Here is a 14,769-nt window from a genome sequence, read left to right on the forward strand (position 1 = left end):
GTTCAGACATTTAAAATAAAGACACATTTGAGTGTAAATAATGTTTTAAAGGAAAAGAGTATACAATAAATGCGAAATAAACGTAGAAAAATAAACCTTTCGATACTTTACATATAAAAGATAGTTATTATTGGAATTAAACGATTACTGTCGCTGTTCAGGCGTGTCAATCTTCCCGTTCATCTACTAAATAAAATTCACGTGAGTCTTCAAAAATGAAAATGTCCAGCGGACATCATTTATTATTATACCTAATGTCTGATATAATCGTGCGCTAACTTTTAATCGGTACGGTTTCTTATCTAGGCAATAATCAATATGATACATGTTACATTCAAAATTATAATTCTAGTTATATTGACAGCAGACTAATCTAAAGTGACAATCTTTTTTTCTTCTTTACGACTGTTCGTTCCTTCATACAAAACGGTGTGTGTATACACGCATATAAGTTTCTTCACAGTGGCTTCACCACCGCGCGCTATTCGTCACTATTGTAGCTCCGTTTTGCAAGTAATCCTCTTTTTTTTCTCTCTCTCTCTCTCTCTCTGCCAGCGACATCGTTCAGAACTGAAACATTTTATAAATCTTCCTTTTTTTCTCACGTTTTTTTTCTTTCGATTCGATTTGATTAAAAAACCTCGCGGAAGTTGAAGCCAAAGGAAAACGGAAGATTGAAACTTAAGTTTTTAAACAGCGCATGGCGGAATACATTCGCTTTGTCTATAGCGTGTTTACATGATGAAAGTAATTCTTTTTTTTTTTGCTGTTGTTGTTTTCGTTTAACTACATCCTCCGTAAAAGTGTCTTCGGAATTCTCACGTGGCGAGCGATGAAAATACCGAGGTCACCAATTTATTCGTGGGACAAAGTTACGTCAGAAATGGACAAAATTTTATTCGAAAATACGATAACAAATAAAATCAACGTATAGCAGTTTATTCGTAACGATCATTCGAAAATGAACGTATGAACAACCGTTTGTATTTTATTCGTTATTCGACATTTTTATCTGGATAAGAATTTTGCTCATTTCTGGTTTCTGGTATCGTCATAGCGTCGACGATGAGAATACCGATGAATTCATCCGAGGTCCTCAGCGAAAGGACGAAAATAATGATTATTCTTCTCTCTTCGTCTTCATCTTACAATTTCAATTTCATTCATTTTTTTTTTTTTTTATGTATAACTTTACAATCCTACAATAGCTTATAGAAAGTGCGTAGATTTCCAAAAATTTTTACAATGGCAAATGAAAAAATATCTCGATAGATACCCTGAAAATAAATTACGTTAAATATACAGTCTCACGTCGTTATTCGCGGTTTTTAACCAATGTTTCTCTTATTACTTTTTTTTCCCCCATTTTGTCGTCGTGATAAAAAATTTGCGAGACGTCGTCTCGCTTTTGTTTTCTTCTTCCTCTTACTTTCCACAAAGAAGGATGTCCCGGTTTCTACTTATCTTACAAAGAGGCCATACGACTCATTTCCTTACATCTCGTTCGTAAGAAAGAAAGGTAAGTTAAACTCCTTCTATCCCGTCTATTTCAAAGATACCGTTCTTCTAATCGCTTCGAAGACTTAACAATACGACAATGAACAGATAATTTAATAGGAACGTGTTCTTTTATTATCAAAAATTCGTATGATCAGCAATTATTGCTCATACAACGTGTATCATGTAAAAATTAATCTATATCGTCGCGATAGGACTGCATATTTTTTCCCATTATTTTTTTTTTTTATCCCCCTTCATCCATTAACGTCCTTCGTTTTAATTAAGAAACTCCGTAAAATTGCACGCTATGTCTAAGGTCTATTCATGGGTTTCCTTTCTCTACGCCTTTAAATTTTTTTTTTTTTTTTGTTTGTATACGAATACGTTTCTAAATATTTACGGTATCCCGTGTGTTTCACCGTATACCGTTCTGTGTATATTCGTTCTTTTTCCCCACCTCGTTTCGTCATTACTTTTCTTTTCCCGTTGTTTGGCTAGACGATGAACATCGTTATCGAACAGAAAAAGAAACGGAAAAAGTAAACTAACGCAAATACTATTTCGCTTTCGTCTCGAATGGAACGGCGTCTGCGGCAACGAGGAAAGTTTGTACAAAAAAGAAACAGTGTTTATCATCTTCCTTCGAGCACGGACGAGAAATCTGTACACGTTTTTTAGACTTATTACAATACTTAATACAAAGTTTTACGTATTATTCGTTCACCTCGGTCAATCCTTATCTGGACTTGCAGATATTCAGCCGGAGAATAGGCGAAAAATTGTCTTACAATTATCTAGAGGAGACGAACGAATCCAGATAAAGACTAATTAACGACAATGGCGTGCGCAAACGGTTAAGCCGTCGGTCCTTCGAAAATGAACGCAATTAAAAGGGTCGAACGTTTTAAGGATACTATTAATCTTTTCGACCCGAAAACTCGTGCAAGCACATTATCTTCAAGCGCTTCGAAGATCCGCGTGTAGTTACAGGGAATTTGAGCTGCGTAACGACCCTGAAACCTCGACCCTCGAACTTCTAGACGATCAAAGAAGGATACGATGCAATCATATTCGTGTTCATTGTTAAACTCGGGTTCCAAACGTGACGCATAAAAGTAAATTTTTCTTTGTTTGTTTCAACGATCAAATTAGTGCTAGCTTATGTACAACTGATGCGAAAATAAATCGGGTAGGTCAGGACATATAATGTTTTCACTTGAGGCTCAGGAAGACGCTTCCAGGCGTTTTGATTAAAATGGAAGCTCCGAATTGTTTTGTTTCGTCCGCGATATATTATCTAAATGCGCGAATAAAATTGTAAGGAGCCACGTGACCACTATACAGAATAAATCTGACACCTCTAAAGATTAATTGTTTTAATATCGAAAGAATTTCTAGCAAACTCCGCAATTATACCAAAATTCAGGACACTTTTCAATTAGGAAAAATGGTGAGATTGGTGAATGGTGATATAAAAATTGATCACTGTTTTATTCTTAGTATTATATTATTTAATGGGAGTGTTTTGCGGACCCATAGCTCCTTCGACAATTTTCACGGACGCAGTTCCTAAAATTACTTATTCACCTAGTACTTCGTACTTACAATCCCCATCGACCTCTTGTTGGCAGGTCTCTTAACGTAGGTACAATATATAAAAGTGCGCTTCTCTCTCTCTCTCTCTCTCTCTCTCTCTCTCTCTCTCTCTCTCTCTCGCTCTCTCTCATACTCGAAAAAAAGGGCTCGAGAGTTTCTGGTACAAAAGAAGTGTCGACAATGTAGGGTTCTCGTAGAAATTACGTCGCTCGAGGAAATTAGGGGTTCCCGTTGCTGGACGATTCTGAAAAATGATCTGGACCTCGACAATCGTGAACTCTGCGCTCTTAACAGAAACTACCAAGGTAATCGAAACACTTTCTCAGTCGGTTTGCCAAATCGTTCTGAACTAAGAAGGCCGTGTACGATACGAGCCTATGCAGATCTGTTATCGAGATGAGCGTTGATAGATGATCTGTGGTGTTCAGTCTGCCTCTGTGTCGCGACTATAGTCGAATCAAATTTAATTAGTCACTCAAGGCCACGTCAAACTCCCACTTTTACTTGCTTCCGTGTTTGAGAAACGGAAAGGAGCGTTTACGGTAGAGTCGGGCAATTGTTTATTTAGCGAATTTTGTAATCGGTTAATAACAGTCATCATCGAAGTTATCACCGTAGGATAGTTTACGTCAAAGAAAAATATATATCAATTATATCGTTATAACGAAACACTGAATAAAAAATTGTTATTGTCTAGGTAAGTAGAAATATAAAACCTCGCTTAAAGTAAAACGTTTTGTCATTTAGATACGTTAAAACACGAAACTCTTTATAAAATGTACATATTTCTATCCCCTTAATATAAAATATTTGATCGTCCAAATAAGTAAAAGCATAAAACTGTACTATATAATTTGTATAATATTTTACTTTAACGTAAATTGCATCCTATGCCGATAATTTACAGATGATCACATGCGTTCGATCAGCACTTTGCCCAACACTAGATCGCAAGCATCTATGGGCAAAACTTCGCTCGAATAACAGATGACTTTGATCGTACAATTCTGATTGTATTTTTCATTGAAAATATAACGAATCAGACGTCGTCTATTCTTTATATGAAATTGCGTTATCTAGTATTTCGTTCGTCTCTGGTCGCAAGTACGTCTTTCCGTCTTTCAAGCACACTTACGGAACGAAATGAGAAAGAGAGGATAGCCAAACCAGTATGGTGGGGATAGATAGCTCCTCGGTAGCCTTGAGCGGCCGGTTGATTCCGACGATAGTCACAGATTTACGGCAATGGCACATCAGACTGGTGCGACCGACATCGAGTAATCGCACACAACAATACATTTGCTGGGGCCGGCGAATCGTGCAATATCGTTAGACTTCCTGTAAAAGCAAAACAGAGATGAAACAAGATAGCTGTCCCGCGTCATTTTCAAATACGTGCATCGTTTATTTTTGCCACAGCTCGATAACAGATGGAATTAGATCCATAGCGCGTATGATCGTTTCGGTTCGGGACGATCCGCCAAGCATGCTGGAAAAGTTTCGTGGCATTTAAATAATATCTGTATCGTATACGGGGCCTTTAAAGTCGGATACCTTACTGGGCGTTGTAGTCTCCTCCGCACGGCCGATCCTCTAATTATTTCGAGCGGCGGTGTTAGCTAGCACGATTGTTTTTTTTTTCGTATTTGATTTTTTTTTTTTTTTATTTACTTTTTGTTTTGTCACGACGAAGTGTGCGGTAAATGCGATTCATCGGTGTCCAACGGATTAAGAACTATTTTGTCATGCTTTCACTCGCCTAATCGAACGAAAGTGAGTCGCTTCGTAAAACGTAACGGTCAGAGCCCTCCTCTTCGACCTGGGGACATCGTATAATTAGTAATATTTACAAACTCTGCTCGTTCAAAAGTGCCGTTAAGCGAAATAAGAGAGGCGATATCGTGTATCAGACACCCTGACCTACCGAGTGCCTGCTATACGTGTTTATATATATATATTTTTTTTATACTTTTTTTTTGCTACTTCGAAATCGTATGGACTAAAGGTGGCTGAATTTGAAAAGGAAAAAAAGAAGAAGAAGAAGAAGAAGAAGAAGAAGAAGAAGAAGAAGAAAAAGAAAAAGAAGTAATAGAGTTAAATGAAGCGTTAGTGTTCTCCATTGACTATCATGTTACGTACTTGGTGTGTCGTAATCAGGGATGGGGTACGTTCGAACGAATACGTAATCGAAATAAGTACCGAATAACGAACGTACGTATTCGATGCTCCGAACAAATTACGAATTACTTGATTTGTTATTCTATTTTTTTACTTTTTCTACTGTTCCGACGAAAATTGTAATAGCTAGAGACAGACTTGGAATTCGTAAGATATTCGGCGCTCGAATGGTCGTTTATTCGAGGTACAAATTTTCCCCGTCCCTGGTCGTGATCAGAGATGGGCAAAACCTTAAGCTTCGAATAAATCGGAAGTTTGCTGATATGTTTGTCTCGCTTCCTTCTTTGGAAAATGTTCAAAAGAGGAAAAGAGATAATAAACGTATCGCAAACTTCAGATTTATTCGAAGCCCAGGATTTTGCCAATCACTCGTGACCGAAGGAAACAATTGCACTGATAAACTGAGACGAGCGTCACTCAGTCTTGGGGGGGGGGGGAGAGGGGGGGGAAACAAAAAAAGAAAAGAAAAACGGACCCCATAGGTTTTATTCTGTTCGACGTTTCGTAAACGACCAAGCGAGCACGCGGGGGCACGAGCCGGCGAACGGAAGCCAGGGAAAACACCGAAAGAAGTATCTAATCTAATCCAGAAATACTGTAGCAGGTATTATGACCACGTTAAAAGTAAATTAAACGTAATTATCGTATTTTTATATTTTTACAAGTTATATCGATTAAAACAAAGAAATCCCCTGAAAATGGATACCCCAGAATTCTCCGCGATATAACCTCGAGAAAAATCGATGCAGAAGGTGTTTCGATCACTTTGTGATCGAACGCGTTTAGATAGCGTTCCCTTTGTAATACTTCGTAACTGACGGTCGCTTTATACACTGTATAAAAGAATTATTTTGAGACATCACCGAGCCATCGTCTTATTAACAGCGATTCCTTTGTTTTCCCATTTCCCTTTTCTTTCGTACAAAAAACATCGGTCGGGGTGAGAAGATGAAATCTACTCGCGATTCAATTAGTAACGCTTCCTAGGCGAATTCCGAAGGGCGATTGCTTATCGTTCGAATCTCGATTAGAAGTACAATGATGTCTCGCTTCTTGATTACAATCGCGTTAAAAAATGCTCAATGTTCGTGGCAGCTTGAAAAATTTTAAAAACATCGGCTTAACTTGAAACTAGTGCCGCAGGATGGATAACAGATGGCAATACAGACTAAAAACGTTTGGAGGCTATGGCCAGTAGATGAGATTTTTGATAAAAAAGCTACTTTTTCAAATAAAATAGTAGTGCTGAAAACCTTACAGAATAAGAATCCACTACGAAGAATAAATTCTTGACAAATTCCCTGTTCGCGGCAATCTCGAGTTTTTCCATGGAGAAGCGAGACATTCGTGTAAAACAAACGATGATCGAAGATGGAAAAAAATGCCTGGTCGCGAAAAACAACGTTAGACGATAATGATACACGAGTAACAGCCGGTTCTTTATCCTCGATCAGCGTGAGTGTGTTTCTGAAGAAGAAAAAAAAAAAAGTATCGTTGACGCCACAGTTTACCGACCAGTCGGAGCTATGGTATCGTCGATACTTTTCTTTTTTTTTTTTTTTTTTTTATTATAAACCGAATAGATTCTCTCCGATTCACATCGTTATTCGAAGTAGTTTCAGCGACGGCGCTCGTGCTGTCGCTCCTAACAAGTGGGGGATATAAAAATTAATTGTATGTATATGTATAGATAATCTAGTCAGCTAATTGCCGTTTACAAACTAGCAACTATTTAGTTAACTGATATTCAATATAGTTCACGGCCTTAAAATTATAAAACAGATTAGTCTGCTCGTCGATATTCACTATTAATTATTGCAGCTCCGGTGAGATATAAATCTTCGTCACATGTGGCGTCACTTCTGTCGTTAATTTCTTAGTTTTCATTTTTAGTGTTCTTCTACACAGGGATGGGCGGGTTCGAACGATTTCGTAATTGAAAATAATTACCGAATACAGAATATATTATATATTTTATCATCGTCTAAAACATGTGGTATATAAGCCCTTAACTGTGGATTGCCTCATGAGGCACGGCTGAAGATGTCGTCCATTTTGTAATTTTAATCCTCATTGCACAAATGATATAAATGCAATATGAATGTATATTTCATACACAAAAAGTGATAAGCTCATGACTAAGGGTATAATGCACTTATTAAATTGTAACAAACGGAAAATGTAACTTGCTCTGGTTTTTTTTTTCTCCACAGTTAAAGGAACTCAAGTAACTACTGTCTGATAAGTAAAGAATACTTATATTCATTTTCAAATATACGTTATTGTTTCAGGTCGTGTGCGTATGGTATTGGCCTGATTCTTCGAATTTATTTATGAGCAAACGAAGAGATCATCATTATTCTCGTTATAACTGTTGCACGAATCATGGAATACAAATTAGTAACGTACTTAGTCAGATATTTTTCGAAGTCAATTTTGCCCATCCCTGTTTCTATGTCGTGGTCGTTATGTCATTGCAATAAGCGCAATCGTTTCTTTTTATTCTGAACCCGAATGACTGGACGGAAGAGGGCTCGCTCAAATCACGATATCGTTCCTCGCCACGACTTCCGTTTGAACGCGCGTAAAGATAATGCTTGTTTCTTAACAATAATTGTCCACGCTTTTTTCCATTCTTTAATCGTTATCCAGCTATTAAGGTTCGATTATCAAAGGAGACGACCGAGATAACATAAATGTTTAATTTCGTTTTCCTATTTAAATCAGTGAAGAAAGGATCGAGGTTCAGGCGTATTAAGCGCTTGGATTCGCTCGGGAATATTTCGCTATAGCGTTAGTGAAATGTGCATTGGCATGGACAATGTGCTACTAGAGCGATCGGGTTATTGCGCTTCCTGCCTAATAAAGAATTACTTCCAGCTATCGCACGTTATCGTTCGAATGAATCATGAAACCTCGACGCTAAATCCACGCTGCCGTTATCTTGCTTTTGCTTTGATTAACCCCAGAAAGACTGAAGCACGAGTACGTTACGTTACGCAACGATTCTTAATCCCCACCATAATCCTACATATTCTGCGACTGAGATTTATAGACGAAACATGTCTGTTACGTTTATTTTAATTAATTCAGAATTAAGTTTTTATTGTTCGAATTCTGTACTCATTAAAATTAATAGACCCTTCCCTTTCCTTGCATATTTTGTTAATGTTCTCAACGAATTAAAACTAATTTTTGAATAACAACATACAAGGCACAAGCAACAAGAGAAATTTTGTATCCTAACCTCGACGAGCTCCCCCCGTTAGTCTTTCTAGGGTTTACTCTGCTTTGGAGTGGGAGATGATTCATACATAAATATAAAAAAATCAAACAAAAGTCAATGTGCAAATTCGATTTGTAAATCAATTTAACGAAATTCCTAGCAACCGTTTCAACGAACGAGATTTGTTATTCGATCCGACGTCACTGGTTTTTTTCCCTTCTAATAACGCGATTATCCTCGAGAGAGAAAATATAAAATCATTCTCTTTCATCCTTTTCCTTCTCTAATATCGTTTCGTAATTCGATCGCATGAAAGATTCTCTTGATTTTCGAGCCCGCACTCTTCCGAGTCACGTGTATGTTTCGTTCAGAAATTATATACGCCCGCGCAAAATATCGTTAAGTCTCTCTCTCTTTCCGATACCCTTCCTGGTGCGTTTGAATTTTCGTACACGTGTATACCCCCGGCTGCGTCAAACGCCAAACAATATCCAACCACTAGAACCTAAATCTCCGCACAGTCACTCCTGGAAACTCGTCTCGAATTGTTGTTCCACGTTTTTGCATTCTCGCACGCACGCGTTCGTGTGTGTGTCTGTGTACCGTGTTTCCTCAATGTTAATTACTATTTGTTGCTTTTTTTCCTCTCTCTCTCTCTCTCTTTCATTTTTTAAAAAGGTTAAAAAATTAACCCCTTTACCAGCTCCTGAAAGGTATTCTCTAGCTGAATCATTTAGGCTCTGGGAAGGTCACCTGACACTTGTAGACTTCTTCGAGCATTACCGCTTGTCCTTGACCTTGGCTGACGGTAACGGGAGTCGTGGCGTTCACAACGACAACCTGTTGACCTTGCTGCGCTTGCTGGGGCTGCTGCTGCTGTTGCTGCTGCTGATTGCTCGCGTTCGGTTGCTGTGCGTTGCTTGCATTGTTCGTGTTCTGATTCCTGGCTGTTTGGCCGTACTTTTCGTGAATTGCACGATGACGCTTCAATGCGAAACGATCGGAAAATCCGATCTCACATATATCACATCTGAAAAAAAACGACATCGCTCGTTAGATTACACTATTTTTTTGTTTGTATAATCGAGCTGAAGTTTTTCTTTTGCTCTTGAAAAGGATAAGCGATAATACGTTACCTGTGCGGCTTTTCACCAGTATGGACTTTCGCGTGATTTTTCAGATGTGTAGCTTGATTAAAGGCCGAACCACATATACTACATTTGTAAGGTTTTTCACCGGTATGGATTCTTCTGTGATTCCAAAGGGTCGAATGTCTGGCAAATGTTTTTTCACACACTTCACACTGATAGGGGCGTTCACCAGAATGAATTCTTTCGTGGTTCTTTAAGTGAGGACTTTGAGAGAACTGCATACCACAAACACTGCATTTGAATGGTTTCTCACCAGTATGCACTCGTCCATGGTTTTTCAGATAAGCAGCTATAAAGATGAAAGCGAATATTTTAAGTGCATATTGGGTTCTCATGAGTTACCTCGAGTTGCATTGTTTTCATTTTCATTTATTCACCTTTTGCGAAAGCTAAGCCGCAAATATCACACTTGAAAGGTTTGTCCCCAGAATGGAGTCTCTTGTGGGACCAAAGCGACGAATATCGGGAAAATGTTCCATCGCACACGTTACAATGGAACGGTTTCTCTGCCTGGTTTTGACTGTTCTGTTTGCCACCTGCAATTTAAGAAACACCCAAATTCTTAGTTTTCCTCGAAGGGCCAGTTCTACAAAAGGATATGATTCGAGATGATTCGATGAATAGGCAATGAGAGACACTGAAGCGTGTGTGGTTTTTTTTTAACGAGTTTCTTTTGCACATTTCTTCCTAACACATCCAAAAATAAAAATTAGTTTTTTTTCGATAATATACGTACATCATACCCAAATTTGAACATGTGTGTTACGAGTGTTAATACAGAAGATAAGAAATAAAGTACAGAGTCGGATGTTACGAGTTGATTAGTTTTGTGTTGTAAAAATAATTACAATAAGTACTAAAATGTCCTCTTTGCGGTCTATATGCGAACTATGTGGTAGCAATGTTAAAGTTGACCAAATTTATAAAACTGTCCCTTAGGGGAGATTTCATTCCATGCAATGATACTTAAATTTAGGTATCGACTGTTGTACCAAAAAGGAAACAGAATATATAGCAACCAAATTTTTAACGTTTTTAAACATTGTAAAAAACCAAGTTAGTGAATGCTTATCAATTTCCTTCTACCCACAATAGTATGCAAATAAAAGAAAATCAGTATGGAAAGAAGCTTGTTGAATAAATTTGTGATATGCATTTATTATTCCTATTATAAGTGCGAAAAATGAAGTTTTGGAGTTCACGAGAAGAATGTAGAATGAATGTTATTCAATGATCCTAAACATGAGTTTGTATGAAATAACGACAACAGGATATAATTCTTCACCTAAAAAAGGCATCGGAATCAATCATCGGTGGGATGATCGTGGAATGTATTATATAATATAAATCCCGTGTTCTTTTTGGCTGTAACTTTTCCGACTTACTTCCTATGATGATGCGGCCTGTTGCCTTGCAGCCGCCACACTTCGCGAGGGAACTGATTCCGGAATCTAGTTTTTCGTCGTGTTTATCTACCATACACCGCCCGATGTACGATCATGACAGTAATGAAACGATAGAAGTAGAAGAAAGGTGATTATGATGTAGGAAGAAAAATGTTTCTCATTGTCATATACAAATCTCAACATCTCCTAACTTCAACGTCCAATAGGACAACTACCATTTTAAAGCAGAGCAGCGTTGTATTATTTCAACAAACATTTTCCTTCAGACTGCGCGATAACTTTTACTTACCGATAAAAATTATTCCTGTACCATTACACTTGTGACACTTGGTAACACTGGTTACACCCCTTCGTTTTACAGGATGATGACCAGGTTTGATAGCTGTGAACATAACATTCTATTTAAACTTACGTCTCCTTTCTGTGGACTGCAGTTATTAAAGTGAGTCCTCGAGATAAGCAAGATTTTATTCGAATCTCTAGTATCACCCCATATAATAAAGAACCGATGAAACCTACTCTTTTTAATTTTAGTAGGATGATGTTCACAAGGGTCCTCGCTACCACAATCTTCGCAAAGCTGCACCTTCGGTTTCTGATGCATGTTTGTTTTATGGCTCTTCAATTCTCCTGGTAGCGCAAAGCATGCTCCGCATATATCACAGGTATACGGTCTCTCTGGTGTTGTTGCGACAGTAACCGTTGTCGGTGTTTGTACAACAACTTGCTGTGGTTGTTGCTGAAGATTACTAGGCGTCGTGTTGTGAATCCGTTTGTGATGATTCAGTAAGCTCATGTGTCCAAAGACCAAACCACAAATATCGCACTTGAAGGTCGCGTTGGTAGCAGCCGCAATGCTCATTTGGTTCAGTAATGTGTTGTAACCAACAGGTTGCACGTCGAAACGGTAACAACCCTTGTCGTCGGTGGTAATCGCACCGATTGTGCTCACAGCGTTCGTTTGAACCTTTTGCAGCATGTTGACATTGTAATAGAAAGGAAATTCCGCAGTAGCCGATTGCTGCTGAGATTTGTCCTCCTTCTTGTCCGTCGTGACATACATCTGCTGAGACTGCTGCTGCTGCTGCGTCTGCTGACCCTGTGCAGCTTGTTGCTGCTGTATTTGCTGTGGGTCAAACATTGCTGCTTGTTGCTGAAAATATATAGCAAATCATAAGTCTCAGCATTATTATCTTGATATGTACAGAAGAGTAAACTAGTTTCATGAATATTTTAATAATTAACTAACCTGTCTCTGATCGCCGTAACTCGAATTACTCTGCTCTGTCTGAGTAAAACTATTGGTTTGCTCTGTTTGAGTGAACATGGAACACTTCACTGGCTGCTCGATCGGTTGGCTCTGTTGAACGGTATTTATCGTTAGATACTATGATAATTGCCTAACACTTTTAAAAAACAATAACATTCTACTATACGTTGCCTCAGTTGACATTCTACGTACAGTGGTATACGTTATGCGCATCAAACTTCAAAGAAAAGCGAACAAATATTGTTGAGTAAAGAAAACTCATTTCCTCTTTACATCGTTGCGGGTATACAAGGTGCATACCTGTTGTATTTGATCAGGACGGGTTGTGTTCAACCACACCACGTTGTTGCCATTTGATTCTAGGGCCATTGATGTGTTGCCTTTGACCCTGCACAATCGGTAGGCATTTATTAAACCAAAATTAAAACAGACCTGTCGACTCCAATTCCCTCCCTGATCAAAGCCACATCAAAGTAGAAAGGAATGGCATACAGTTACTGATAAGAGTATTCGAATGCTTGCAATCTATATCATTAACAAATTACAAAAATTATGACTGAGTTATGAATGCAAGTTTTGAGTTTGTGTAAAATCACAAGCAAGTTTAAGGAAATGTATAGAATTTCTAAAATATTGGGTGTAAATGTACTATTTACAAAGAACATGAAGATATTTTAAGTATTTTCTGTAAACAGTATGTTTACCTTCAATTTTCTTGTAAATTCTATACATATTTTTAAATTTGCTTGTACCAATACATTCTCAAGTCCTGCATTATACTTGAGTTGAAATTTTACCTGAAAAACAAATTTAAGAGATGTATTATTGTATTTGCTAACAGCATAAATCGCAAGTATTAGAATAATTTTGTAAGCAACTGCAGATCACGCAACAGGACCAATTGAAGGGAAATAAGAAGGAATCCAGGTTTGATACATAATGCTAATCTCTAACTAATGTCTTTTCGATGAAAAGATGCTTCTCAACTAAACCGTAGTTACATTGTCTGTCTAAGACTCTCTAGTGGACAAAGTATAGAACATAAAGGTCCTCTACTCGCACATACAAGCAGAGTAGCGAGTACCTCCATGCGAGTCGTATCAAGTTAAACGTTATAATTGGCTTTTGTGAGGTACAATTAATCAATTCTATCCACATATTACTCATTTGCAACAGCATAGTCCCCCCTTTTTACTTTTTTCCATGTAACAGAAACGTGGAGGAAACAGCCAGCATGGGGGCACCCTCACGCTTTTATTCCCGATAGGGACTCCCGAGGGTGAGACCCACGAGTGGACACCTAGCATAACAGACGATACTCACATGTGAGTCTACACGGGCGCCGCGGGTTACATGTCTGGCTGCCAAACGGGTAATCTTCTAGTTGCCATGACTGCGGCGCGGAATGCCGCGCAGCTGGTCACACTTAATCCCGACGATGGCAATACCTTGGTAACTGGTTTCGGTGTATCGTCCTATACAACATCCGAAAACGAGTTCCTCGTGTCGGTTGGGCCGTGGTCGCCGCGGAAAATCAATGGCGATCGATTATCGAGCTTCGATGCGCCTCCTCGGTACGTTGGATCCCGCTAAAATTCACCCCGGTCACAGCACCGTTTCTATCACGAGCCTCGTGGATAACGCGAGAACAGTATCTCCGTTACACGCTTGTCAACGGACAGCGTTGACCCGCGCATATCATGTCGTCCAAGCGCGGTGGCGGCTGCGGCGACTGCTGCACGAAGCGCGGGTTCCTCGGTCGCATAAAATTGGCGGTAGCTCGCGGCGTACGACTCCTCACGGTTTGTTTCTCGTCGGGTTGGACCGCGTCGCCGCGTACCGTGGCTCAGGATAGGCCGTATCGCAAACAAGCAGACCGAGCACCGTCAACAAACTCTGCGGTAGCCATTACACGCGACGAGGATAACAATGGGCGACACGAACGCGCGCTGCCCTCGATGCCTTTTTCCGAAGCGTTTTCGGGCGCCTTCCGTGAATGCAGCCAAGCGCCGCCAAGGTCAGCACCCGGTGACGCTATTACCCGTTACGCCGTGCGCTCTCATTGGCCCGCGGGACACTGTCGCCGTTTCCCATTGGTCCGCGCTACCTTCGCGTGCGAAACTTGGAAACGATTATTTACCTTTCGGCGTAAAAATTAGGCGATTCTTTCGAAGCCCCCACCCCCCCCAGGAGGTCGTTTTCAAAATTTTTTTGTGTAATTCTGATTCTCTCCATTCGAGATAGTTTTAATTGCTCAGGTTCGATTTTCGTAGAATACTTGATATCGAATCGTCTGTAATTTTGTATCACGGGTTTGTATAGAATATTTTTTAAACATGCGATATTAATATAAAATAAGTTTACAAGGCATGCATTTTTAATATGTAAATTAATGTAATAAATTTCGAGGGTTTTATTCGACTACGTTTACATCGAACGACA

The 14,769-nt window shown here is 39.1% G+C and overlaps 1 protein-coding gene and 1 long non-coding RNA gene across 8 annotated transcripts; one reads left to right on the forward strand and one right to left on the reverse strand.

Annotated features, from left to right (window-relative positions):
* Positions 1-206: 206 nt before the first annotated feature.
* LOC128890694 (zinc finger protein 83-like) lies at positions 207-14,307 on the reverse strand. Of its 7 annotated transcripts, none has more exons than XM_054149424.1 (9): positions 13,651-14,307; positions 12,628-12,715; positions 12,307-12,417; positions 11,577-12,210; positions 11,347-11,439; positions 10,029-10,187; positions 9,637-9,940; positions 9,284-9,530; positions 207-4,915 (listed from the first exon to the last, which is right to left on the reverse strand). In XM_054149424.1, coding segments are annotated over exons 1-9 (1,698 nt in total). In that variant the 5' UTR covers positions 13,653-14,307; the 3' UTR covers positions 207-4,855. The 7 variants fall into 7 exon arrangements, with proteins under 7 accessions (XP_054005399.1, XP_054005427.1, XP_054005392.1 ...); XM_054149452.1 differs by having other exon boundaries at positions 207-570; positions 9,254-9,530; positions 13,651-14,306; XM_054149417.1 differs by having other exon boundaries at positions 9,254-9,530; positions 13,651-14,306.
* Positions 5,739-7,679, forward strand: LOC128890966 (uncharacterized). The gene is made up of 2 exons (XR_008460713.1): positions 5,739-5,878; positions 7,566-7,679. It is a non-coding gene; the product is annotated as an uncharacterized LOC128890966 (long non-coding RNA).
* Positions 14,308-14,769: the final 462 nt, after the last annotated feature.

This window comes from Hylaeus anthracinus, unplaced genomic scaffold (assembly GCF_026225885.1).
Source record: "Hylaeus anthracinus isolate JK02 unplaced genomic scaffold, UHH_iyHylAnth1.0_haploid 0, whole genome shotgun sequence".
Lineage (NCBI taxonomy): Eukaryota > Metazoa > Arthropoda > Insecta > Hymenoptera > Colletidae > Hylaeus > Hylaeus anthracinus.